The sequence below is a fragment of the Salvelinus namaycush genome, chromosome 35, assembly GCF_016432855.1.
Source record: "Salvelinus namaycush isolate Seneca chromosome 35, SaNama_1.0, whole genome shotgun sequence".
NCBI classification, from domain to species: Eukaryota; Metazoa; Chordata; class Actinopteri; order Salmoniformes; family Salmonidae; genus Salvelinus; species Salvelinus namaycush.
In genome coordinates, this window is record NC_052341.1 from 26,503,320 (window position 1) to 26,529,424 (window position 26,105).

The following is a 26,105-nucleotide window of genomic DNA, read 5'->3' on the forward strand; positions in this document are numbered from 1 at the left end:
GTGTTATTCAGCTTGAAAGCTTCCCCCTTTTTCCTCCAAACATAACGATGGTCATTATGGCCAAACAGTTATATTTTTGTTTCATCAGACCAGAGGACATTTCTCCAAAAAGTACGATCTTTGTCCTCATGTGCAGTTGCAAACCGTAGTCTGGCTTTTTAATGGCGGTTTGGAGCAGTGGCTTCTTCCTTGCTGAGCGGCCTTTCAGGTTATGTCGATATAGGACTCGTTTTACTGTGGATATAGATACTTTTGTACCTGTTTCCTCCAGCATCTTCACAAGGTCCTTTGCTGTTGTTCTGGGATTGATTTGCACTTTTCGCACCAAAGTATGTTCATCTCTAGGAGACAGAACACGTCTCCTTCCTGAGCGGTATGACGGCTGCGTGGTCCCATGGTGTTTATACTTGCGTACTATTGTTTGTACAGATGAACGTTGTACCTTCAGGCGTTTGGAAATTGCTCCCAAGGATGAACCAGACATGTGGAGGTCTACAATATTTTTTCTGAGGTCTTGGCTGATTTCTTTTGATTTCCCCATGATGTCAAGCAAAGAGGCACTGAGTTTGAAAGTAGGCCTTGAAATACATCCACAGGTACAGCTACAATTGACTCAAATTATGTCAATTAGCCTGTCATAAACTTCTAAAGCCATGACATCATTTTCTGGAATTTTCCAAGCTGTTTAAAGGCACAGTCAACTTAGTGTATGTAAACTTCTGACCCACTGGAATTGTGATACAGTGAATTATAAGTGAAATAATCTGTCTGTAAACAATTGTTGGAAAAATTACTTGTGTCATGCACAAAGTAGAAAACTATAGTATGTTAACAAGAAATTTGTGGAGTGGTTGAAAAATAAGTTTTAATGACTCCAACCTAAGTGTATGTAAACTTCCGACTTCAACTTTATATTTCTGCATATTTACCACTATCCCGAACACACCCCACCACCCCTTCCCACTACTTTGGCCCTAACAGATCATACACCAAGCCGTCGACCTGAGAGGATGGAATCCCTTCTCTCAAACCCCCTGTAGTTCTTCTGCACTCAAATCTCTGACACCCGAAAAGCTATCTGCTGCTACTAGAAATTCAATCTTCTGGGATTTCCTTTCCATCTGTGCGGTACAATTAATGACCATAGTAATAAACGCCAAAAACCCAACCTTACTAAAGCACAAAATGTTCAAGTCACTCTGTACTGGTCTACTACTCATAGGGATCATCTCAGGCTCCCTCACCCTTTACCCACCATCCTGTACTTTCCTCACTGACTCAGCATATGACACTTTGCACTGCTCTCACCCTTGAAACTTCAACCTGTCTCACTCGCACATTTCTGATCCCCAGCAACATGGCCACCCCCACAATTAAAACACTCCACGTTTTCCACCGAAACTACACATTCCTTTGTCCCATGCCATCCTGCACACTTCGTACACCTCGGAATCTCCCTCCTACATACTGATGCAACATGACCATACACTTGGAACCTGAAACACCGTAGTTGGTTCGGAACAAAAGCTCTTACGGGATAACTGATATACTCTAGCATGACATTATCTAGCAAACACTCTGCATCAAAACACTGAGGATCCTCAACTTCAGTCGATCCACCTCTCAGGGATTATCGCCATGGCTGTGTACATTCCGCCCCAAGCCGACACCAAAAAGGCTCTCAAAGATCTTCTTTGGACCCTTAACAAACTGGAGACTGCATTCCTGGAGGCAGTGATCATTGTTGCAGGGGACTTTAACAAAAGTAATTTGAGAACCGTGCTCCCAAATGATTGCCAACACATCGACTGTCTAACTCATGGACATTCTACTCTTGACCACTGCTAGACGACTTTTCGTCACGGGTATAAGGCCCCCTTCTGTCCATGACTCTATCTTGCTTCTCCCACCTACAAACAAAAACTCAAGATGGATGTTCCGGTGGTCAGGTCTGTACAGCGTTGGTCCGATCAATCTGAATTCACGCTCCAAGACTGTTGATCACATGGACTGGAATGTTCCATGGCGCCTCTGGAGATAATATCAATGAATACGTTGACTCAGTCACCTGATTCATTAAAAAAAATGCATAGATGACGTGATACTGATAATGCCTTTAAAAAATGTTCCCGAATCAAAAACCATGGATTGATAGCAGCCTTGTAGGAAAACTGAAAGAGCGAGATGCTGATTATAAACAGGGCAAGGTGACCGGGAACAATAGTTTGGTTAAACAGTATTAATACAACCTACGCAGATCGATCAAGATGGCGAAACACGTATAGGGACAAAGTGGAGGAGCAATTTAGCGGGTTGGACACAAGGCGTATGTGGTTCCTAACGATCACGGATTACAAAAAGAAACCCAGCCACATCGCTGTCACCAACGCCACCCTACTGGAGGAGATAAACACGTTTTTATCACAATTCGAGCACAATGACCCTGAGCTGGCGAGGAGAGCCACCAATGACAACGCGGGTTACACACTCACAGTCTCCACAGTGGACGTATGTCCTTCAAGTCATTCAAACGTGTTAACCCTCGTAAGGCTGCCGGCCAAGACGGCATCCCTAGCCGTGCCCTCAGAGCATGTGCAGACCAGCTGGCTATTGTGTTCTTGGACATTTAAAATTTTTCCCTAGCTCAGGCCACTATACCCACCTGCTTCAAGATGTCCATTATCATACCTGTGCCAAAGAAAGGGAAAGTAACTGAACTGAATGACTACCGACCAGTAGCACTCACTTCCGTCATCATGAAGTGCTTCGAGAGGCTATTCAAAGACCATATGACCTCCTCCCTCCCCGACACACTCGATCCTCTCCAATTCGCCTACCGCCCTGGCAGATCCACGGACGACGCAATCGCTATTGCACTGCACACTTCCCTTACCTACCTGGACAAAAGGAATGCATATATTCGGATGCTGTTTATCGACTACAGCTCGGCCTTCAATACCATAGTTTCCTATATGCTCATTACAAAGCTCACGGCCCTGGGTCTGAACTCCTCCCTTATGCAACTGGGTCCTGGACTTCCTGATGGGCGTCCCCCAGGTGGTGAAGATAGGCAACATTAACTCCTTGACACTGATTCTCAACACGGGTGCCCCACAATGGTGCCTCCTCAGTCACCTCCTGTATTCCCTGTATACCCACGACTGCATGGCCTCACACAGTTCCAACTCCATCATCAGAGAAGCTGAAATGGTTTAACCACACGGACATCGTGGTGAAGAAGGCACGACAGCGACTCTTCAACTTCCGGAGGATGAAGAAATTTGGCCTGTCCCCGAGGGCCCTCACAGTGTCTACAGGAACACCATTGAGAGCATACTGTCAGGCTGCATCACAGCCTGGTACGGCAACTCCATTGCCGTGGACTGCAAGCGCTTCAGAGGGTGATACGTGCAGCCGAACGCACCATTGGGTGCACACTGCCTGCCCTACAGGACACCTACAACACCAGGTGCTGCAGGAAGCCCAAGATCTTCAGGGACCCCAGCCACCCAAGCCATGCCCTGTTCTTCCCACTTCAATAATTCAGGCGCGGGCAGTACAGGAGCTTCCTGGACAAAACTGTAAGACTGGCCAATAGTTTCTACCCTCAGACCATCAGGCTGCCAAATAGCCAGCTACCTGCTCCCCACTCCCCCTATGTACATTTCCCCCCACACCCCCTCAACTGTCACTTACCTTACATGCTGCTCCCCCTATGGACATTTCCCCCCACACCCCCTCAACTGTCACTTACCTTACATGCTGCTCCCCCTATGGACATTTCCTCCCACACCCCCTCAACTGTCACTTACCTTACATGCTGCTCCCCCTATGGACATTTTCCCCCCACCTCCCCAAATAACTTTTACTCTGCCCCCACCCCAACGACATCCATCCCTTTTGCAGTTGTTAATATGTATATTGTGGATTTTTTAAATTATAATTGTAGTTTTTACTTCACTTGGTCCCCACACCCCCTCAATGGTCATGCTGCTCCCCCCTATGGCCATTCCCCAACACCCCCTAAACAGTCTTTACTCTACCTCCACCCCAATGGACATGTATATATTCATCACTGCTAGTTATGATGTAAACTGAACAAAAATATAAACGCAATATGCAATAATTTCAAAGATTTTATTGAGTTACAGTTTATATAAGGAAATCAGTCGATTGGAATAAATAAATTAGGCCATAATCTATGGATTTTGCATGACTGGGCAGGGGCGCAGCCATTGGTGGGCCAGGCTGAGCCAATCAGAATGAGTTTTCCCCCAGAAAATGGCTTTATTACAGACAGAAATACTCCTCACTTTCATCAGTTTTCACTGTGGCTGGTCTCAGACGATCCCGCAGGTGTAGAAGCCGGAAGTGGAGGTCCTGGGATGGCGTGGTTACATGTGGTCTGCAGTTGTGAGGCCGGTTGGACATACTGCCAAATTCTCTAAAATGAAGTTGGAGGAGCTTATGGTAGAGAAATGAACATTCAATTCTCTGGCAACAGCTCTGGTGGACATTCCTGCAGTCAGCATGCCAATTGCACGCTCCCTCAAAACTTGAGACATCTGTAGCATTGTGTTGTGTGATAAAACTGCACATTTTAGAGGTATTTTATTGTCCCCAGCACAAGGTGCACTTGTGTAATGATCATGCTGTTTAATCAGCTTCTTGATATGCCACACCTGTCAGGTGGATGGATTATCGTGTCAAAGGAGAAATGCTCACTAACAGGGATGTAAACAAATTTGTGCACATTTTAGATTGGACTGGCCAAAAGAGAAATAAGATTTTTTGCATCTTTTATTTCAGCTCATATATTTTTGTTCAGTATATGTAGTGCTATTTCTATTGTTGTTTTTTACCATCCTGAGCCTAAGATTTTCACACCTGCAACCCTGTATATGTGACTACTAAACACCCTGAATCTGAATCTCTGAACACTCAATGCCACCCCGGTTATCACTATTTTCAGCGGCTCTGTTTCGGAGCGCAAAGCAGAACACAGCTCTCGTCACGAGTTGCGAAACGTAGTACCCTCTCCATCTGTGCAGCAGACACACAAATCACCTTCTGGATACTTTGACAAAACTCCACTTTATCCATGAATCGTACTCCCACTGGGCCAGAGTAATCTCAGGCATTTTCCTGATCATTGGGATGAGGCTCAGAAGCCTTCACCTCACCTGTTGCACAGTTCAATTTCCGAGAGTTCACTATCCTTCGACTGCTCAGGGTTTTTTAGGACCTTAACATGTAATTATCTCTCCTGTATTTGACTAAAAGGAGAAAGTATTTGGCTTGTATTTCGCAAACGTCCGTTTGGGTTTGAACCTCGCGCCCTTCTTCCTGCCTCGCGTCATCTCACCCAATACTGCAAGTCACACTCCACCTGCTCATCTGTGCTAACACTTCCTTGTCACCTGAGTAGGCCTACCAAACATGTGACCAGTGACTTTCAACTCCACATGAGTGTCCCTACTGTACAAAACAAGTTACAACTTTCCTAGACAGACAACAGATACATATTCAATTCGGAAATAAGCAGGCCTAAAAATATTTAACAATTTTTGTTAAGTAGATAATAGGGACAGCACCATGATGAAGTACAATCAACCTCTGAGACCGAAACAATAAAATGTTAGATAAGATTTTAGGGAGATTGATAACTGCAATACTAAACGTTACATTCCATACACTGTTAAAGGTGTAATAAACCATAGATTTACATAATTCCCAACCTTAACCTCCCTGTTGTTATTGAGCGCTCAGCTGACGCAGTGTCCGGATGTGGACGTGGCAGACAGCTATCTACGACAGTTCCGGTGCGAATGTCCGCTTGGAGAGAAACCAGAGGAAAGGATTAGCGAAACACCCCAGGACGGACAACGGCAATAGTTTGACGGCCACTGGCCTTCGGAACCGGTTGTGAGCAGGGACAACCGATCTCTTGGCTAACTCGTTATTTTATCCAGTTTTGAGGTGAGTGTCGAGTTGTACCTTGGTGAAGTATTTCAATTCCTTTAAAGAAAACATATATTAGAAATCGGTGGTAGTATAGCTAGCTAACTTGGTAGCTAGCTGCATGCTAACTTAGCTAGCTACCTAACGTCAGCAGGATACTAGCTTTACGCTCCATTATTTAGCTGCTTCAGTTGCTGTGAGTGCTGATTCTTGTCATGAATCAACTCCGTGTATGTAGGCCCAAAGACGTCAACTGACATGAAGGTTAGCTAGTTAGTGGTGTTTTACTCAAGACCGTGTATAGAAACTGATTGTTTCTCTGATCACAATAATGAATATTGATTCAGCTACTGTAGCCCGGTGAAATGCAACATTGGTTGGCTAGCTAACTAGAACTAGCCATAGTTACCCGCGCTAGTTAACGTACTGAGATTGCTTGTCTCTAGCTTGTAGTTAACGTTAGTTCACGGGATAACAACCTAAAATACCTCTCCTCTCTGTCCATTAAAGTGTGTTCAACTTCAATGGGCTGTATAGATCAAGCGCAAATTAGCATTTTGAACGATAACTAGTTGCTAAACAGACGTAAGCTATTCAATGAACTTTAGCTAGTCAGCCAGCCGTAGCTCAGCACGTTTGACAGTTTCTTGCTAACACCGATACGTCGAAGTCATTCAACAGGCCCGTTACGCTAGCTAGCGTTAACTGTTAATAGCTACAGTATACAGATCCAACGGTATTGTATTTCTAGCCGTGGCACCTGTTACCTTGAATTATTTAAAGAGCTGTGTTGAATGAACCCGTGTTTGTCATCATATAATATTGCTACACCAGAGGTGACTAGTTAGCTAAGGTAACCAGTGCAGTGGCTAGTCCTTAATTATGACTCTGTGCCATTACATTACACATAAGTCATTGGATGAAGGCTTCTTAGAGCCACGACGCTCGGATGGAACGGATTTGGAAGCATAAGGACCGTATCTTTAATATTGACAAGAAAAAACATCTAAAAACAATAGGTTAAATTGATACACACCTTTTTATATGGTTAGGGTTCCCACACAGACATATATTTCCATGTTACAGGATTGTTTAGGAAAAACAGATAAAAGACTGAGTGGACTGCATGTGCTAATTAACGTTATCCGAACACCTGTGTGTAAATGGCAGACTGTTGTCACCGAACAATACTGTCGGCTGAAACTGTGTTAAAACAGTGTACACTAAGTGTGTATTTTGCATTTGTGAAATTATTTTTATGTAATATGAAAGTATAGGGATTTATGTTTCTAGAACCATATCGCAATTGAGAATCGAACATGTAAGGTCCTTGGACTAAGGAGTGACTTTAAGGGACCTTTAGTCCAATATTAGGCTAACCAGTGGCTAGCTAGCTAATAGATGCAAATTCTATTAGATGAGGCCAGCAAGTCAATGAGTTAACATCCAGGTCAGGTCTTGGCAGACTAGGTTAATGCCTTTAACCAGATTTTAACCTCATAGATGTAAAGTCCCCTGTTTAGGGGACCTGTGTGGTTCTGGTACCGGTTCCGGCTGTCATTTTTGCTTATAAATCCATCTGTGGACACCACAGCTTGCATTGAGAGATAGCCCTGGTTCCCACAGACACAGTAGTATATTTCTTTTGTGCCTGTGTGACGTAGGATGTGAAATATGAAAACACTGGGATGTCCCTCCTACCATTTAATTTGCTCTTCCGAATGTCCAACTCCTGGCTGAACCTTACATCACAACCACTGACAAAGCACATGCCTGCAATCCTTACACCATAGCGCAGAAGGCGAGTGATTTCATCACTATAGCACATTCAGAGATCTATTTGTAGCCAAGTCTAAGTCCAACAGGCTCCTTAACAGCTTCTACCCCCTAGCCATAAGATTGCTGAACAATTAGTCAAATGGCCACCCGGACTATTTACATTTACCCCCCCCCCCCCCCCCCCCCCCCCCCGCATTTCACGGTTCTATTTGGCACATGTGACAAAGAATTGTATTTGATAAATAAGTCATAGATTTTAAACAAACACTTTCTGTTTGTCAGAGATGGAAGAGATTACTATTAGGTGAAAGGCGAGTTCCTGGACGAGTTCAGGAAGCCAAGCAAGAGCTAGCTCTGTGTGACGTTCAGAGGTCAGGATATTTTGATCAAGAGAGACATTTAGAGAATATGCACATTTTCTCTAACACCGAACATGCAAATATGTATTTTACAGTTATAAGGAAGGAGAAAGCTTATAGTTGGTGGCTTTATAATTTGCTTATGCTTTATTTAGAAAGCATATGTCATTTCAAGCCTTATTCATACAGTTTTGTTGAATAGGAAATACGTCATAAAATATTTCTTATTTTTCATCATATTTCTACTGTGTACTTGAGCTTGTGTCCTCCAAAAGTGGCTACACCCCAGCAATTCAAAACAATTTTAACCAGAAAGGTGAGATTAACTTTATTGGAGTATGCAGCATTACTAGTTATTCTGTATGGCCCTCTCATGAGAAATAATTTGATACATTTAGATTACATGTAACGACATTTGATGTTTTAAAGTTGCACTATGCAGAAATCGCTCCTCCATTTCCTGGTTTAAAAAATTCTAGTAGTTCCCCTAATTTCAGTTTATTTGACAAAACAAGCAGTCATAAACGGCTGTGAGATATTTTCCATAACCACAAATATTATATTTTCAGCTGTTTGAAGCTGGTGGACAACACCGAATGTAAAATACTAAGTTTGAGAACGGGAAGCATAGAAATAGCGCACATAGAACATATCTAACACTTAGACTGGCTTTCAATGAGAATTACATTTCTAGAACTCACATTTCTATGTGAATTTGGTTGGGTTGCCCAAAAACGTGCATATTGCAGCTTTAAAAGAAAGATGTGTTGTTGGTGAGGTAGCTAAGTGAATGGGTGCTCAATAGCTAGCTAACATGCTTTTTGACAAGTGGGTGGTGTAGCTTGGCCTCTAGTGTCAGTGTACGGAGGACAGGACACTAGTCTATCCATTATATGGCTGTCAGCTTGGTTATAGCCAGTCACATGATGTTTGATTGAGCCTTGTGTGTCAACAAGGTCTGTTGATTGATCCTACTTGTGCTGTATAGCTAGGGTTGTATTTTGCTCACATAAAGAGAAATTAGGTTAGGTGTGTTTTTAAAGAAGGTGAATTGGGGAAAAACCTGACCTGTTTGCCAAAATCAGATTTCCTTGTCAGGCCTGTAGTAGGGTGATGTAGGCGGGGCCAAGTGTGTACTAAGTATGGCTGGGCGATATGGCCTAAAAATCATATTTTCAACCTTATGGGCAATTGATGATATATATCTTAATTGTTTTCATGTTTTCTCTAAGCTTTGTTGTAGTAATTTAAAGGTCAAACACATGGCTGTCTGTGTGTAAATGGGATGGTGGACAGTCGCAGCAGAAGGAGCACAGGAGACATGAGAACAGGCAAAAAGAGAAAATGTTTTCTGCATACATTGTGTAGGTTTGGGACTGTGGCTATTTAGCTAATGGTACTGAGCAATTTAGTGCTTTTTGAGGTCTGTTTGGTTTCGGTTCGATTATATATAAAAAAACGTATATTTTTTAAACATTAAATGCATTATGAAATAATGACACAAAAAAGATTTTAGCTCTTTTTAATGGAAATTCCAAAGCCCAAAATAGTGAATATTCAATTGGCGAAACAGAACATATTCCATTGTCTCTGTCTGGTCCACATTGGGTAGACATCAATAGGAAATTACTATAAAATGAAATATTTCAGTTGTGTATATTATTGGTTTTTATTTGAATATTTAGAATTCTTTAAAGTAATCATCTCTGCTCAGGCACTAGCAGCCAGCCAGACAATCTGTTATCTCTGTGCTTCCCATACTGTACTGTCTTGGGTCATCCTATTTAGCAAGGCTAGCCTGCCTTAGAATGCTGCAGAGCTGTCTCCCAATCATTTGACTCGTTCTTCAAAGTAGATAAGGCATCCTTTCACAAGCTCTCTCTATCCTTCTCATCATACATTCCACTCTCATGCAATCGGTCTGTGTTTATCTAAACTAACGTAGCAGGCATAAAAGTGTATCCCTCCAGAGTTCTGTATATAATGACGAGATGTTCATGTCTCCGCCCTAACAATGGGAGTCGTTGTCCCAAAGGCGGGAAGGCAGGCGACAAGCTTAGGTCCAAAATAAGCCCATAGAAAAGCATTGGGCTTATTTTGGACAGATTTCACCAAGAGTGAAACCGCTCGCATTGCTTCTTACTCTCTGATCCGTCTCTGCCCGAGCCAGAAACGGGTGCAGTGGAGTATGGTCGTTGTAGTTAACTACCACGTTTCTGCACTGAACTAGGTTGAATATTTGCTTAATGAAAACAACGCCTTTCAGCCCAGCGTCCCACATAGTTCTTGACTTGATTTCTCTTGAGAATGATTCGATTTCTCTCTAGAGAAACGGTGTTGGCTCACAAAAAACCTGAACTAAATGGAATTCAAGTATTTGAACAGATGTCGGTCAATTAGTAGTTTAAATGTTTTTTGTTTTTTTACCTTTTATTTAACTAGGCAAGTCGGTTAAGAACAAATTCTTGTTTACAGTGACGGCCTACACCGGCCAAACCAGGACGACGCCGGGCCAATTGTGCCCGCCCTATGGGACTCCCAATCACGGCCTTAATAACTGGGGGGGAAAAACAACATTTTGGTTAATCGCTCAGCACTAGTTGCTAAACAAGACCTGCATTTCATAACTCTAGTGTCTTTCTCTCTACTGCAGTGATCTAACATGATAGGTGGATGCTCTCTAGGAATTTGCTCTCAGCTGTCCAGATCGTTCACGTCAGCACTGATGGAGAGAGAGATGAGAACACTATTGAGATGGAGCCCATGTCTTCGGTGTTGGCCCGGAGCCCTACAGTACTATACTGACTCCAGTACACAGGGGCTGGCCTGGTTGTGCTGAGTGGGCATATTTCCCCTCTAGGGGAACCATTATGGATTCTACAGAAACCTTTTTTATTCACCTTGACTTTAAATTCTTCAGCTCAGATAGCCAGGGTCCACTTCCAGCTACAGGGCACAAAGCAGGGCACTCCCTTGAACTTCAAAAGATCCACGTTGGCCCAGACTAGTATTGTTAGGGCAGTGAAGTCAAAGGTATAAATCAAACCCTGCTTGGGGTGCTAAATGCATGTTAACCTCTCCCAGCTCCAGGTATGAACTGAGAATGAATGTGAACCAGCAGACTCCCATGGCGTCTCCGTACGGCCCGCCCCAGCCTGGCTATGGCCAGCCCAGCTACGCTCCCCTGGGAGGGAGCTACCCTGGCCCCTACGGACCCTACAACGGGCCCGCTACAGCCTACCAGCCTGGGGCTCCACCACAAGGTAAGTCTCTCTCTTTCCTTAACCCTAACCCACCTCTTCTGTCTCGCAAGGGACTCTGTCTCGGTTTCTCTCCCTCCTCCCACGAGCTAGCTTACATTCTGCAAGGTAAAACTTGTCTCTGTCCCTCTTTCTCTGAACCCATCGCAAAGTCCACTCCCTGCCTTTCCCACCATCGTTTCCTGGCAGCTCGTGTGTGTTTGGATGTAGTTGATTGTAGTGCGAATGCATCAACAACCATAGGGTTTCTAGTTGCTCCTCTTCCTGTTTGTGTGTGTGTGGACCTGCGTGAATAAGCATATTATGTGTGTGTTCCTCCATTCCCCCTGGCTTTCTGCATTTCTATTCCTGCCTCTGTACACGGTGTCGCCCTCCTTTCTTGTCTTTCAGGTTACTCTCCCTATGCCAGTTTTCCCTCTAAGGCTGTGGCAGCTAACCCTGTCTCTGACCTGTCCTCTCCTATTGACTTAGGTAACTGCTCTCTCACTCTGAATCTATGCAGGTTTTTCTGTCTGGGAGTAGGCCTAATCATATCTTTAACGTTGATGACGTAATGGGCGTCCTATTCACGTTCTGAATGCCATCCGCTGTGCTTCAAACCTGTGGTCATTTGCAGGCAGGTGCCTAACGCCCCCCTCTCTCTCAGGACCTGCCAGAGGCCCCCCTACCTCTGCCCCCCGTCCAGTCTCCACCCCCCAGGCGTACTCCCAGTATTCCCAGGGAGACTCTCAGAACGGACCCCCACCTATGGGTCACTCTATGGCCCAGCCAGCTCACAGGTCAGACCACACACACACAGTATATATACTAGACAGCGTTGTGTGTGTGTGTGTGTGTGTGTGTGTGACAAGTTGTTTGTGTGTCCAGGTCGCCAGTGTCTCAGCCGTATAGCCAAGGTGCTATGAACTTGTCCGGGCCACACCCCTCCTACTCCCAGCAGTACGGTGCTCCGCCCCCCATGCAACAGGTTACCAATCAGATGTCAGGGATGCAGATCGGGTCCGGTCCCCCCACCTCTGTTGGGCCGGGATATGGTAAGAAATGGATTGATTGACGAATTTCGTGCCAAACTTTGCGCCTGCTAAACACAATCCTAGTTACCTGAATTTTCTTTCTCCAGCTCACCATCCCAGCTCCCAGCCTCCAATCAGTGCTGCATACTCCTCTGCAGCCCCACCCTCCTATACGCAAGCTCCTCCCCCATTGTCTGCTGCCCCCTCCCAGCCTTCCCCTCCCAGTGAACCTGCAGCCTCCCAGCCGTACTATGGTGGCCCCCCTCCCCCCCAACAACAACCCTTCCCCTCTGCCCACCATCCCTCCCAACCCTTCGTCTCCTCCTCTCCATACTTGGGCCCTCCCAGCCAACCTCAGGCCACTCCAGTCTCCCAACAGCAGTCCTTCCCACCTGGCCCCCCTGCTCAGCAACCCTTCCCCAACTCCGCCCCTCCTCCAGTCTCCCAACAGCAGTCCTTCCCACCTGGCCCCCCTGCTCAGCAACCCTTCCCCAACTCCGCCCCTCCTCCAGTCTCCCAACAGCAGTCCTTCCCACCTGGCTCCCCTGCTCAGCAACCCTTCCCCAACTCCGCCACTCCTCCTGTCTCCCAGGCCTCCTACTCTGGCCCCCCTCCTCCCACCCAGCACTCTTTCCCTCCCTCCTCCCAATCTGGCCCCTTCCCACCTATCTCTATATCCCCTTCCCAGTACCCAGGTCCACAGCCCCCGTCCCAACCCGGACCCCCTCCCTTCCACTCTGGGCCCTCTCCTCGAGGCCCCATTCCACCCCCCTCCATGTCCCAGCAGCAGGCCAATCACCTTCCCCCCGGCCCCATGCAGCAACAGCAGCCTCCTCAGCCTGGCATGCAGGGAGGATACCCAACCCACCAGAATGGTGAGTACACCATGTTCAAACCCCTGTTCATCTTCTACTAGACCACTAGCTTGCTTTTGGCAAGTCTGGAGTTTTTGTAATATAATGTATTTGGCAGTCAGAATGGATGTGAAAATCAAATGTCATTCTAGTCAAATCAATCAAATCTAATGTTATTTGTCACGTGCTTTGTAAACAACAGGTGTAGACGAACAGTGAAGTGTTTACTTACTGGACCATTTCCAACAATGGGGAGTTAAAGATATAAAATGAAACAGAAATAGTGACACTATAAATAAATACATGGTGAATAACACTAGAGTAAAAATAACATGGCTATATACAGGGAGTACCAGTACCAAGTCAATGTGCTGGAGTACTAGGTAATTAAAGTATATATGTACAAATAGGTAGGGATAAAGTGACTAGGAATATGATTACAAATAGTTTGTAGACTGCAAATTTGACCTCAAGAAGCCCAAACAAATATGTTCCCTAAATTATAATCATTTTCAACCTTTCTTACATTTGTATACGATCACGTCTCTCTATTATGCGTGGGAATACTTGGGAACAGATCTCTTAAATTAAAATCACTTGGAGCTGATTTCCTTGTGTTTTTAGTCTTTGTTTAACAATAATAAAATGAATAAATATTTATTATTTTTGCTCAAATTTGGGGGCCAAATAAACCACCCGCGGGCCAAACGTTTGGGCCGTCCTATGACAACGCCTGGTATAGAGGTCCTGGTTCGCAGGGACCTCGGCCCCAGTGATGTTCTGGGCCTTACTCACCACCCCCTGTAGCGCCTTGCAGTCGGGTGCCTTGCAGTTGCCGTACGAAGTGGTGACGCAGCCCTTCAAGACGCTCTCAATGGTGCAGCTGTAGAACTTTTTGAGAATCTGATGACCCATGCCAAATGTTTTCAGCCTCCTGAGGGCAAAGAGGTGCTGTCGTGCCCTCTTCACAACTGTGTGTGTGGACCATGTTCGTTCCTTAGTTATGTTGACATGGATAGAACTTGAAGCTCTCAACCGCCTCCACTACTGCCCCATCGATGTGGGTGGGGGTGTGCCCTGTTTCATGTAGTCCACGATCAGCTTCTTTGTCTTGCTGACGTTGAGGGAGAGGTTGTTGTCGTGGCACCACACTGCCAGGTCTTTGTTCCTTATATGCTGCCTTATCGTCGTCGGTGATCAGTCAGTCCTACAACCGTTATCGTCAGCAAACTTAATGATGTTGTGTTGGAGCCGTGCGCGGCCACGCAGTCGTCGGTGAGCCAGGCGCACAGGAGGGGCCTAAGCACACACCCCTGAGGAGCCCCTGTGTTGATGGTCAGCGTGGCAGATGTGTTGTTGCCTACCCTTGCCTCCTGGGGGGTGGCCCGTCAGGAAGTCCAGGATCTAGTTGCAGAGGGAGGTGTTAAGTCCCAGGGTCCTGAGCTTAGTGATGAGTTTGGAGGGGGCTATGGTGTTGAACGCTGAGCTGTAGTCAATGAACAGTATTTACGTAGGTATTCCTTTTGTCCATGTGGGTGAGGGCAGTGTGGAGTGCAATATCATCTGTGGCTCTGTTGGGGCTGTATGCGAATTAGAGAGTGATGTCCCAGACACCCTGGACCCACATCTGCCAGCTAATGAACGAAAGCCCACCCTGTAGAGTTTATAATCGATCAATACTTTCTTCCTCAGGTGCGTTTGGGCAGCCTAGAGGGCCCCAGCCCGGTTATGCAGGCCCGCAATATCCCGGGCAACAGAACTACGGAGCAGGCCCTGCCCCTGCACCCGCTCCCCCTGCACAGAAGAGACTGGACCCTGATTCCATCCCCAGCCCGGTAAGGCACACACACAACCCATCCTGGTAACACATGCTCACTTTATCTTGTGATAGTGTATTGGTGATAATGATGTTAGGTATTGGACTGTATGTTGTGTGTGTGTGTGCGCGCAGTCTAACAGTTTAACCCAGTCTGTTGAGCATGTGCATCAAACACCGATGATTTGCTTGCCTTCTCTCTGATGACTGACTAATCTATAACCAATAATCACAGAATCAGCCAGGGAGCTAATAATCCTGCTCCTGAGTTATTTACATCCTCTTCTCTCTGTCCCCTGTTTTCTTTTGGTTTTGTTTGATTTGATAATTTGCTGGACAAATCTTTGTTGTGAATGTAAAGCAAGCGTCTGAGCTGCCGGCTGTGCAGAAATCGAGACATAGAATAGACCCAGACGCTATCCCCAGCCCAGTAAGTCCTGTCTAACTCCTAACCCCTATGCCCTTCCCTTTAACCCGTTATCCTTAGTGCTGAGCAATTAACTGAAATGTGTTTATTTACGTTTTTTAAATAACTAATTGACTGATATTGGTTCAATTATTTGAATTCCATTTGTTTTATATATTTTTCTGAGCTCAATGTGCAATATCTCTATAAAGATTTCATGTTGTCCAACTCATCATAGTTAAGCGCAGAAAACGTTGTAATTAACTACAATGACCAGAATCCAATGTGCCTCCAGCTGCCTGTTCTCATTGGTTCTTGCCACAGGCAAGCCTGTGGGTCCAGCAGAAAGACGGGGAGAGCGGTAGACACGAGGGATAGAGAGCAGTTGCTTAGGTATCTCTACCTGACAATACATCTAATTGATTGATGGATCTTATTTAGCGGTCTTAAAAATATTCACTATGCTGTCCAACTCATCCCAAACCATCTCAATTGGGTTGAGGTCAGGTGATTGTGGAGACCAGGTCATCTGATGCAGCACTCCATTACTCTCCTTCTTGGTCGAATAGCCCTTACACAGCCTGGAGGTGTGTTGGGTCATTGTCCTGTTAAAAAAACAAATGATAGTCCCACTAAGCGCAAACCAGATGGGATGGTGTATCACTGCAGAATGCTGTGGTAGCCATGCCGGTTATGTGTGCCTTGAATTCTAAATAAATCACTGACAGTGGCACCAGCAAAGCACCATCACACCACCACCTCCATGGTTCACGGTGGGAACCACACATGCAGAGATCATCTGTTAACCTACTATGCGTCTCACAAAGACACAGCAGCTGGAACCAAAAATCTCAAATTTGGACTCATCAGACCAAAGGACAGATTTCCACCGGTCTAATGTCCATTGCTCGTGTTTCTTTGCCCAAGCAAGCCTCTTCTTCTTATTGGTGTCCTTTTAGTAGTGGTTTCTTTGCAGCAATTCGACCATGAAGGCCTGATTCACGCAGTCTCTTCTGAACAGTTGATGTTGAGATGTGTCTGTTACTTGAAATCTGAAGCATTAATTTGGGCTGTGTTTTCTGAGGCCGGTAACTCTAATGAACTTATCCTCTGCAGCAGATGTAACTCTGGGTATTCCTTTCCTGTGGCGGTCCTCATGAGAGCCAGTTTCATCAAGGCGCTTGATGGTTTTTGCAACTGCACTTGAAGAAACTTTCAAAGTTTTTGAAATTTTCCGAGTTGACTGACCTTCATGTCTTAAAGTAATGATGGATTGTCGTTTCTCTTCAGCTTATTTGAGCTGTTCTTGCCATAATATGGACTTGGTGTTTTACCAAATAGGGCTATTTTGTCAACACAACTGATTGCCTCAAATGCATTAAGAAGGAAAGAAATTCCACAAATTAACTTTTAACAAGGCACACCTGTTAATTGAAATGCATTCCAGGTGACTACCTCACGAAGCTGGTTCAGAGAATGGCTTGATGACAGCTTGACACTCTTGGCAACGGGTGGCTACTTTGAAGAATCTGAAATATAAAATATATTATAATTTGTTGAACACTTTTTTTTTTTTTTTGGTTACTACATGATTCCTATTCTACAATGTAAAAAATAAAGGAAAACCCTTGAATGAGTAGGTGTGTCCATACTTTTGACAGGTACTGTATATACACAAGTAAGCTGCCCCGGGTCAATTGTAAGTCTTGTTATAGTGAAGCGGAAACGTTTAGGAGCAACAAAGGCTCATCCACGAAGTGGTAGGCCACACAAGCTCACAGAACGGGACCGCCGAGTGCTGAAGCACGTAGCGTGTAAAAATTCCCTGTCCTTGGGTGCAACACTCATTACCGAGTTCCAAACTGCCTCTGGAAGCAACATCAGCACAATAACTGTTAGTAGAAAGCTTCATGAAATGGGTTTCCATTGCCAAGCAGCCGTACACAAGCCTAAGATCACCATGTGCAATGCCAAGCGTCGGCTGGAGTGGTGTAAAGCTCGCCGCCATTGGACTCTGTAGCAGAGGAATCGCCTTCTCTGGAGTGATGAATCACACTTCACCATCTGGCAATCCGACTGACGAATCTGTTTTTTTTCACGTGCCAGGAGAGTGCTACCTGCCTCAATGCATAATGCCAACTGTAAAGTTTGGTGGAGGAGGAATAATGGTCTGGGGCTGTTTTTCATGGTTTGGGCTAGGCACCTTAGTTCCAGTGAAGGGAAATATTATCGCTACAGCATACAATGACATTCTAGACGATTTTGTAGTTCCAATCTTTGTGGCAACAGTTTGGGGAAGGCCCTTTTCTGTTTCAGCATGACAATGCCCCCGTGCACAAAGCGAGGTACATACAGAAATGTTTTTTTGTCGAACGGTGTGGAAGAACTTGACTGGCCTGCTCCGAGCCCTGACCTCAACCCCATCGAACACCTTTGAATTGGAATGCCGACTGCGAGCCAGACCTAATCGCCCAACATCAGTACCCGACCTCACTAATGCTCTTGTGGCTGAATGGATGCAAGTCCCCGCAGTAATGTTCCAACATCTAGTGGAAAGCCTTCCCAGAAGAGTGGAGGCTGTTATAGCAGCAAGGGGGACGCCATATTAATGCCCATGATTCTAGAATGAGATGTACAGCAAGCAGGTGTCCACATACTTTTGGTCAAGTAGTGTAGATGGCTGGCTGCTACTACCTGAGCAGAGATGATATGATCACTTGGAATGAAATAGTAAGTCTTCAAATAAAGTGAGAGAAAAAATAAAGTAATAAGTCATGTGAGAAAAAAAATGCTTATTAATAAGTGATAAATGTAATGGGCAGTCTGCTCTCATTGGAGTTTCATGAAATAGTCATCATACTAAAAACAAATGAAAGTATTCAGACCCCTTGACTTTTTCCACATTCTGTTACGTTACGGCCTTATATTCTGAAATGGATTAAGTAGTTTTTTCCCCCCTCATCATTCTACATACAATACCCCATAATGACAAAGCAAAAACAAATTTTTTGACTTTTTTGAAAATGTATAAAATGAAGTGGAATATCACATTTGCGTAACTATTGACTTTTTACTCCGTACTTTGTTGACGCACCTTTGGCAGCGATTACAGCCTTGAGTCTTCCTGGGTATAACGCTACAAGCTTGGCACACCTGTATCTGGGGAGTTTCTCTAATTCTTCTCTGCAGATCCATCTTAAGCTCTGTCAGGCTGGATATGGGGAGCATCGCTGCACAGCTATTTTCAGGTCTCCAGAGATGTTTGGTTGGGTTCAAGTCTGGGCTCTGGCTGGGCCACTCAAGGACATTCAGAGACTTGTCGCAAAGCCACTCCTGCGTTGTCTTGACTGTGTGTTTAGTGTCGTTGCCCTGTTGGAAAGTGAACCTTTGCCCCAGTCTGAGGTCCTGAGCGCTCTGGAGCAGGTTCATCAAGGATCTCTGTACTTTGCTTCGTTCATCTTTCCCTCGATCCTGTCTCTCAGTCCCTGCCGCTGAAAAACATCCCCACAGCATGATGCTGCCACCACCATGCTTCACCTTAGGGATGGTGCCAGGTTTCCTCCAGACGTGAATCTTGGCATTCAGGCCAAAGAGTTCAATCTTGGTATCATCAGACCAGAGAATCTTGTTTCTCATGGTCTGAGAGTCCTTTAGGTGCATTTTGGCAAACTCCAAGCAGTCTGTCATGTGCCTTTTACTGAGGAGTGGCTTCCGTCTGGCCACTCTACTATAAAGGCCTGATTTGGTGGAGTGCTGCAGAGATGGCCGTCCTTCTGGAAGGTTCTCCTCTGTAGAGATGGGAACTCTGGAGCTCTGTCAGTGACCGTCGGGTTCTTGATCACCTCCCTGACCAAGGCCCTTCTCCCCCTGATTGCTCAGTTTGGCCGGGCAGCCAGCTCTAGGAAGAGTTCTGAACGTCTTCCATTTAAGAATGATGGAGGCCACTGTGTTCTTGGGGACCTTCAATGCTGCAGAAATGTTTTGGTACCCTTACCCCAGATGTGTGCCTCGACACAATCCTGTCTCGGAACTCTACGGACAATTCCTTCAACCTGGCTTGGTTTTTGCTCTGACATGCACTGTCAACTGTGGGACCTTTTTTTATATAGACAGGTGTGCCTTTCCAAATCATGTCCAATCAATTGAATTCTCCAATCAAGTTGTAGAAACATCTCAAGGGTGATCAATGGAAACAGGATGCACGTGAGCTCAATTTCAAGTCTCATAGCAAAGGGTCTGAATACTTATGTAAGGTATTTCTGTTTTGATTTTTGTATACATTTGCAAAAATGTCAACCTGTAACGCTTTAATGTAACGTTGTGGAAAAAGGGAAGAGGTCTGAATACTTTCCAAATGTGCTGTACCCAACCAAAATATTTTATTTAAGGAAAGTAATGTGAATAAGTGATTGTTGGAGCCTCATAAGTTGTTTCACCATCAATCGTTTTATGCTATGCTGTTACAGCATTGAACCCACATAATGCATTATTTTTTGAGGGGGAACTGAAATTGAAAACTGTGATTTTAATTTTTTAAATGAAACAACCTCAAAGCACACAGCTCAGCACTACCCTGTCTACATCCTAACCTGCACCCTATCTCCAGCCCAGCAAACTCCTGTGTGTCTTCTCTCTAACTGCTACACCCTAACCTTTGAACCCAGACCCTCTGGAGCCTACCAATGTTTCTATGTCTGACCAACAGGTCGTTGGTGTGTTCTGACCCCCCCCCCCCCAACCTCTTCTCTTCCTCCTCGCATGCCAGCCTGCAGTGTCTCACACACGACTCACCCATAATTCCTTGCTTTCTGAAATTTTCCCACAATTTCTAGCACCCTGAAATTTTCCCACAATTTCTAGCACCCTGAAATTTGCCCACAATTTCTAGCACCCTGAAATTTGCCCACAATTTCTAGCACCCTGAAATTTGCCCAAATTCCTTGCTTTTTTTTGTGTCCACAATCATGCTACATTTGCATATTAAGCCCTCCCTAGTAGTGTTAGTGTGTTGTGCACTGTTGCCATGGTTGCTGTGTCATTGTGTTTATATTATAGAATGGCATCACTGCTTTTTGGTTCATCTTCTCTGTTCTCTTTGGGAGATCTGTTTTTTTTTTTTTTACTCTCCTGCAGGAGAATAGGTTTGTGTGTGTGGTGGATAGATTCTTCCCCTGCATGTCTTTTATACTCCACCCTCTGTCAAATTAACATTAGTGTGTCTGTAAAACTCGCTTTCTCTTTCTACCTCAGATTCAGGTGATTGAGGATGACCGGGTCAACAAGAGCAGTGAGCCGTTCACCACTGGGGTCAAAGGTCAGGCTCCACCCCTGGTCACCACCAACTTCCAGGTGAAAGACCAGGGCAATGCCAGCCCGCGGTTCATCCGCTGTACAGCCTACAACATGCCCTGCACCGCTGACATGGCCAAACAGTCCCAAGTCCCCTTGGCCGCTGTAATCAAACCCCTGGCCATGCTGCCCCCCGACGAGGTGAGACACACACACCACCCCCCTTAATCTCCTCTGGTCTATTCTCCTCTCAAAACACTCTTACCTCTTGCTCGCTCTCTCTCTCTCGTATGTGTTAATTTTTTGCAAGAATTGGAGGCCTCTGCCGTTTCTGGGTTTGAACTACGGTATACGATGCTAAACAGACCCCCCTCTGTCTCTCAGACCCCTCCGTACATTGTGGACCATGGGGAAGGCGGTCCTATCCGCTGTAACCGCTGTAAGGCCTACATGTGTCCCTACATGCAGTTCATCGAGGCCGGACGCCGCTTCCAGTGTGGCTTCTGCAGCTGTGTCACAGAGGGTATGTGTGCGCGGGTGATATTGTGTGTGTGTCTGACGTCAATGTTATTTTTTGTTATAACACTCCCTCTTTCTCTCTCCCATAGTGCCTCCCCACTACTTCCAGCATCTGGACCACACAGGGAAGAGGGTGGACTGCTACGATCGGCCAGAGCTCTCTCAGGGCAGCTACGAGTTTGTGGCCACCGTCGACTACTGTAAGGTAAGGTGTCTGCATTTAGAAAAGACTGGAGGCCCGTAGCGTTGCTCTATTTTGGACCAGGAGATTTTCATGAGCCAGATTCTGTCTGTTGTGACAATGACCAGGTTTGGCACATAGCAGAGATTCTCGACCAAAGAAAAGCTGTGCCGTTATGTAACGTGCCAACTGGTTCGTCTAAATACTTCTCTCTTTCACGCTCTCTCTCTCGCGCTCTCCTCCTTTCTCTCTCTCAGAACAATAAGCTCCCCCAGCCCCCGTCGTTCATCTTCTTCATCGATGTGTCTTACAACGCAGTGAAGAGCGGCATGGTTAACATCGTCTGTCAGGAGCTCAAGACTCTACTGGACTACCTGCCCAGGTACACACACACACACACACACACACTATTCACCCATGTAAACTCACACCCACTAGCTAATTAATGACATTTGCTCTCCCCCCCTCCCCCACTCACCCTCCAGGGAGAACCCAGAGGAAGACTCGGTGGTGCGTGTGGGTTTTGTGACCTACAACAAGGTGTTACACTTCTACAACGTCAAGTCCAGCCTGGCCCAGCCCCAGATGATGGTGGTCAGTGACGTCAGTGACATGTTCCTCCCTCTGCTCGACGGCTTCCTGGTCAGCGTAAACGACAGCCGGATGGTCATCGAGAGGTAAGCAACACATACATCTACACCAGGCCTCCAGACTAAGGTTCCTGTCGTGGCACCAGCCCGTGATCTAATCCCACAGCACCAATGTTCTGTAAAACAGTAGGAACGGTAGGAAGTCACAATATCAGTTGCTGTAGAATCACAGAGTGTCATAGAATACAATAACATTGTGTCCCCGGGTCCTTGTACCTCCGGTCTGGAGTCAATCACTGTCAACAGATATGACAACAATCATAACATTCAGTTTACTGTCTAAGTGGCCATGAACCTGTACACAAATGATCGTCTCAAATAGAACACTGGAAATCATGTGTGTTACGTAAAGGGAAAACCTATTTGAATATGCTAAGCATTGTGTAAATTACTCTTAACTGAATATTAACTTATTCCATTACATGAATCATCTTATAAAGATCTTACCTTATAAAGATCTTATAATTCTGGGCTTTATTAAGGACTGTAATCAACAACTGAGATGGTATTTAAGAAATAAGTTGTTTCTTCTAACATGTTGTGATTCAAAATATTTTTATGCGCATCCTATTACAGTGGTTGTCATGACTTTCGGGTTGACAATTAGGCTATTGTTATATTTTACTGTTAAAATAGTTTCAATAGAGATGAATTTGCCTACATCTTTATGTGCACTAATATCATTGGTTACTTTTGGGGGGGGGGGGGCTAATTCACCACCTAAGTGGAAACTCAAAACACATTTTCTAGATCACTAACTCGAAGTGTAAAACCCACTGCTAGTAGCCATATGTTAATCTAACAGCAAATGTAATGTCCTAAAATAAAAAACTGCAGTTGTAGCCTACTACCAAATACCTGTGCAAATGCAATGGCCGATCTCAAAGCCACATCAAATATCAGGGTTGTAAAATAGTTGCAATTTAGCGCAATAGTCCAAGTTGAGAAAGTGTACCTACATAAAGCTCAGCACCTCCTCTCTACAGCGTTACACAGGAAGCTGTGTTTTACTCTGCAATTGGATTTTGAAATGTTATACAATCAGAATGCTTCTTTTATTTTCTCCCGGGAAAGGCAGTGAGAGTGGTTCGCTCGTCACAGCGTCAGCGAAACAAGAGGCAGAGGGGCAGCCGCAGGGCATGAACTTTCATTAGATGAATCAGGATAATGCACTTTACTGTTTGACCAAATCATGGCTTAAGCCTCCCCAAAAAATAGCAAGATTAAGAAATATCACATTTTATTTAATCACACAGCCAAGCAACAGGTCACTGTCTGGAGCCCTAGTATACACCCATTAACATTTATATTCGTCACATGTATTAAAGCAGACGTCTCATCTGTCCAGACTTCGCAACTGGTTTAAGTTGTGTAGACTCATTTGGTGTGTGTGTGTGTGTGTGTGTCAGTTTGCTAGACCAGATTCCGGAGATGTTTGCAGACACCAGGGAGACTGAGACGGTGTTTGGACCAGTCATCCAGGCAGGACTGGAGGCACTGAAGGCTGCAGACTGTGCTGGGAAGCTATTTGTGTTCCACTCCACTCTGCCCATCGCTGAGGCTCCTGGGAAACTGAAGAATAGAGAGGACAAGAAACTAGTGGGAACAGACAAGGAGAAGGTAGACACAAACACACTGATACACTCATACATATGTATTCTCTCACACACACACACTAACAAGGACAAGATAAACTGATATGGTAACTGTGTGGCAGATACTGTTGCAATTAGACACTGAACACATAAAGAACCCTCATTCTGGAGAAAGTGTTCTATCTGCTATTGGTTGGGTCATTGACTCGGTCTATGCGTCTCTCTCTCTCTCCAGTCTCTGTTCCAGCCCCAGTCTGGTTTCTATAGTAACCTCTCTAAGGAGTGTGTAGCACAGGGCTGCTGTGTCGACCTCTTCCTGTTTCCCAACCAGTACGTGGACGTGGCAACGCTTGGCGTGGTGCCCGTCTCCACCGGGGGTTCCGTCTACAAATACACCTACTTCCAGGTGAGAAACACCTCTCTCTTGGTTGATGGATGGTACCAAGAATATGCACATCCTTGCTTCAGGTCCTGAGCAACAGGCAGTTAGATTTGGGATTGTGGGTCATTTTAGGTGAAAATTGGGGTGAAAAGGGTGAGGTTTTAACAAAGCAATTGAAGATAATGTCACGCATCCGATTGTCAATGTAATCTTGTCTTTAGGCTACATCTATTATAGGCCTATGTGTGAAATTAGTTTCTATATAGTTTACGTTTAGTTTCAATGGGCCATTGACAGATGGCAGCCAACTATCGGGGTGAAGGGCAGGCAGGGGGGGAAATGGCTATGTCCTCCTAAAACTGCTTAGAACACAACTCTGTGTTATTGGAAATCTAGCAACGACCGTGTTGAATCAACTTATTTAGGACAAGTCAAGCATGGGGGAGACATGACTTTGAAAATTAGAGTAATTCAAAAGTGAAATTCTTAACCTCAATGATGCTCTCTGAGCTTCTAGTGTTAATCCACAGATAAAAGGCGAACCCTGGTTAGTTTTTAGTTGTCTGTCGGGCTGTTGTGGTGACAGTTACTGCCACACCGGCAGTCATGACCACAGTCAAATTCCACGTGACTTGGGCCTCGCAGTGCTTGAGGCTTCATTACAGACCCGGGTTCGATCCCAGGCTGTGTTGCAGCCGGCCGTGACCCGGGAGACTCACAAGGCAGCACACAACTGGCCCAGTATCGTCCGGGTTAGGGGAGGGTTTGGCCGGCCGGGATGTCCTTGTCCCATCGCTCTCTAGCGACCCCTTGTGCCGGGCTGGGCACATTCACAGGGATTATGGCCGCAGTTGTACAGTGTTTCCTCCAACACATTGGTGTGGCTGATTTTTACGGATTTAGCGAGCAGTGTGTCAAGAAGCAGTGCGGCTTGGCAGGGTCGCGTTTCGGAGGACGCATGGCTCTCGACCTCTGTAACTACCAATTGGATATCACAAAATGGGGAGAAAAAGGGGTAAAAAAAAAAAGGTTAATCTGATATCCAATTGGATAGATAAAAAAATATATATAATTAAAATCATGTTACCTGTAAAATCACGGTATTTTTGCACTCTGGACATGTGTTGGTAACGACCAGCTAATGGTTTGGTACTCAGGGAACCACTCTGACATCAATGCAAATGCTATGGAAAATCACATTGAACAATTATCAAAACAGTATCATGCTTTTAAAACTCAGTTAGGCCACATTTTTTTGACCTCACTGTGATTGATCAAATTGAAGTAAATAGTTCAACGGGTTGAAACTGAGCGAACAACATGGTCGTTGTGGATGTTTCAAAGCCAAACACAACTAAATGGACAACGCTTTCTAAGGTGATGATTAATTCAAAGCGTTCAAGACGTTTAGAACCGTATGCATATTAGAGCTTTAGGCCTATGTGAGCCCAAGCCCACTTATTTTTTGTCTTCATTAAAATAATGATTGTGCAGTTATGCAATACAGTGTGTTCGGAAAGTATTCAGACCCCTTTTCCCACATTTTGTTACGTTACAGCCTTATTCTTAAATGGATAAAAAATAAATAAATAAAAAATTGTATAATAATCCTCATCAATCTACACACAATATCCCATAATGACAAAGCAAAAACCGTTTTTTAGATCTTTTTACCAAGTTATACAAAATAATATACCTTATTTACGTACGTTTTCAGACCCGTTGCTATGAGACTTGAAGTTGAGCTCAGGTGCATCCTGTTTCCATTGATCATCCTTGACGTTTTTTAATTGTTCCAATCAAGTTTTAGAAAGTATTTTAGAATAAGGCTGTAAAACGTGGTCTGAATACTTTCTGAATGCAATGTATATGTCCATTGCCTAATGGCCTACTGCATATTACACATGGCGGAAAAACATGTAAAACAAATTGGTCTAGCCTATACTCAAATTAAACTAATTCTAGAAATCTGACTTATTATGCATACTGGATGGACTGGTTACCTTATGCTACACTCCAAACGTTCTATCTATAAGTCTGG

General features: G+C 45.0%; 1 protein-coding gene across 2 annotated transcripts in view; it reads left to right on the plus strand.

The window, feature by feature from the left end:
* The first annotated feature begins 5,831 nt into the window (after positions 1-5,831).
* Positions 5,832-26,105, plus strand: part of LOC120029310 (protein transport protein Sec24C-like) — a 36,173-nt gene continuing 15,899 nt past the window's right edge. Inside the window, exons 1-13 of one of the 2 annotated variants that reach the window (XM_038974529.1) lie at positions 5,832-5,979; positions 11,184-11,362; positions 11,976-12,138; positions 12,227-12,393; positions 12,480-13,247; positions 14,919-15,061; positions 20,699-20,938; positions 21,122-21,260; positions 21,346-21,461; positions 21,695-21,819; positions 21,923-22,114; positions 23,497-23,707; positions 23,918-24,088. In XM_038974529.1, coding sequence (XP_038830457.1) covers positions 11,203-11,362; positions 11,976-12,138; positions 12,227-12,393; positions 12,480-13,247; positions 14,919-15,061; positions 20,699-20,938; positions 21,122-21,260; positions 21,346-21,461; positions 21,695-21,819; positions 21,923-22,114; positions 23,497-23,707; positions 23,918-24,088 — 2,595 coding nt within the window. In that variant the 5' untranslated portion in view covers positions 5,832-5,979; positions 11,184-11,202. The remainder of the gene's footprint in view (positions 5,980-11,183; positions 11,363-11,975; positions 12,139-12,226; positions 12,394-12,479; positions 13,248-14,918; positions 15,062-20,698; positions 20,939-21,121; positions 21,261-21,345; positions 21,462-21,694; positions 21,820-21,922; positions 22,115-23,496; positions 23,708-23,917; positions 24,089-26,105) is intronic. The other variant, XM_038974530.1, reaches the window with a different exon arrangement.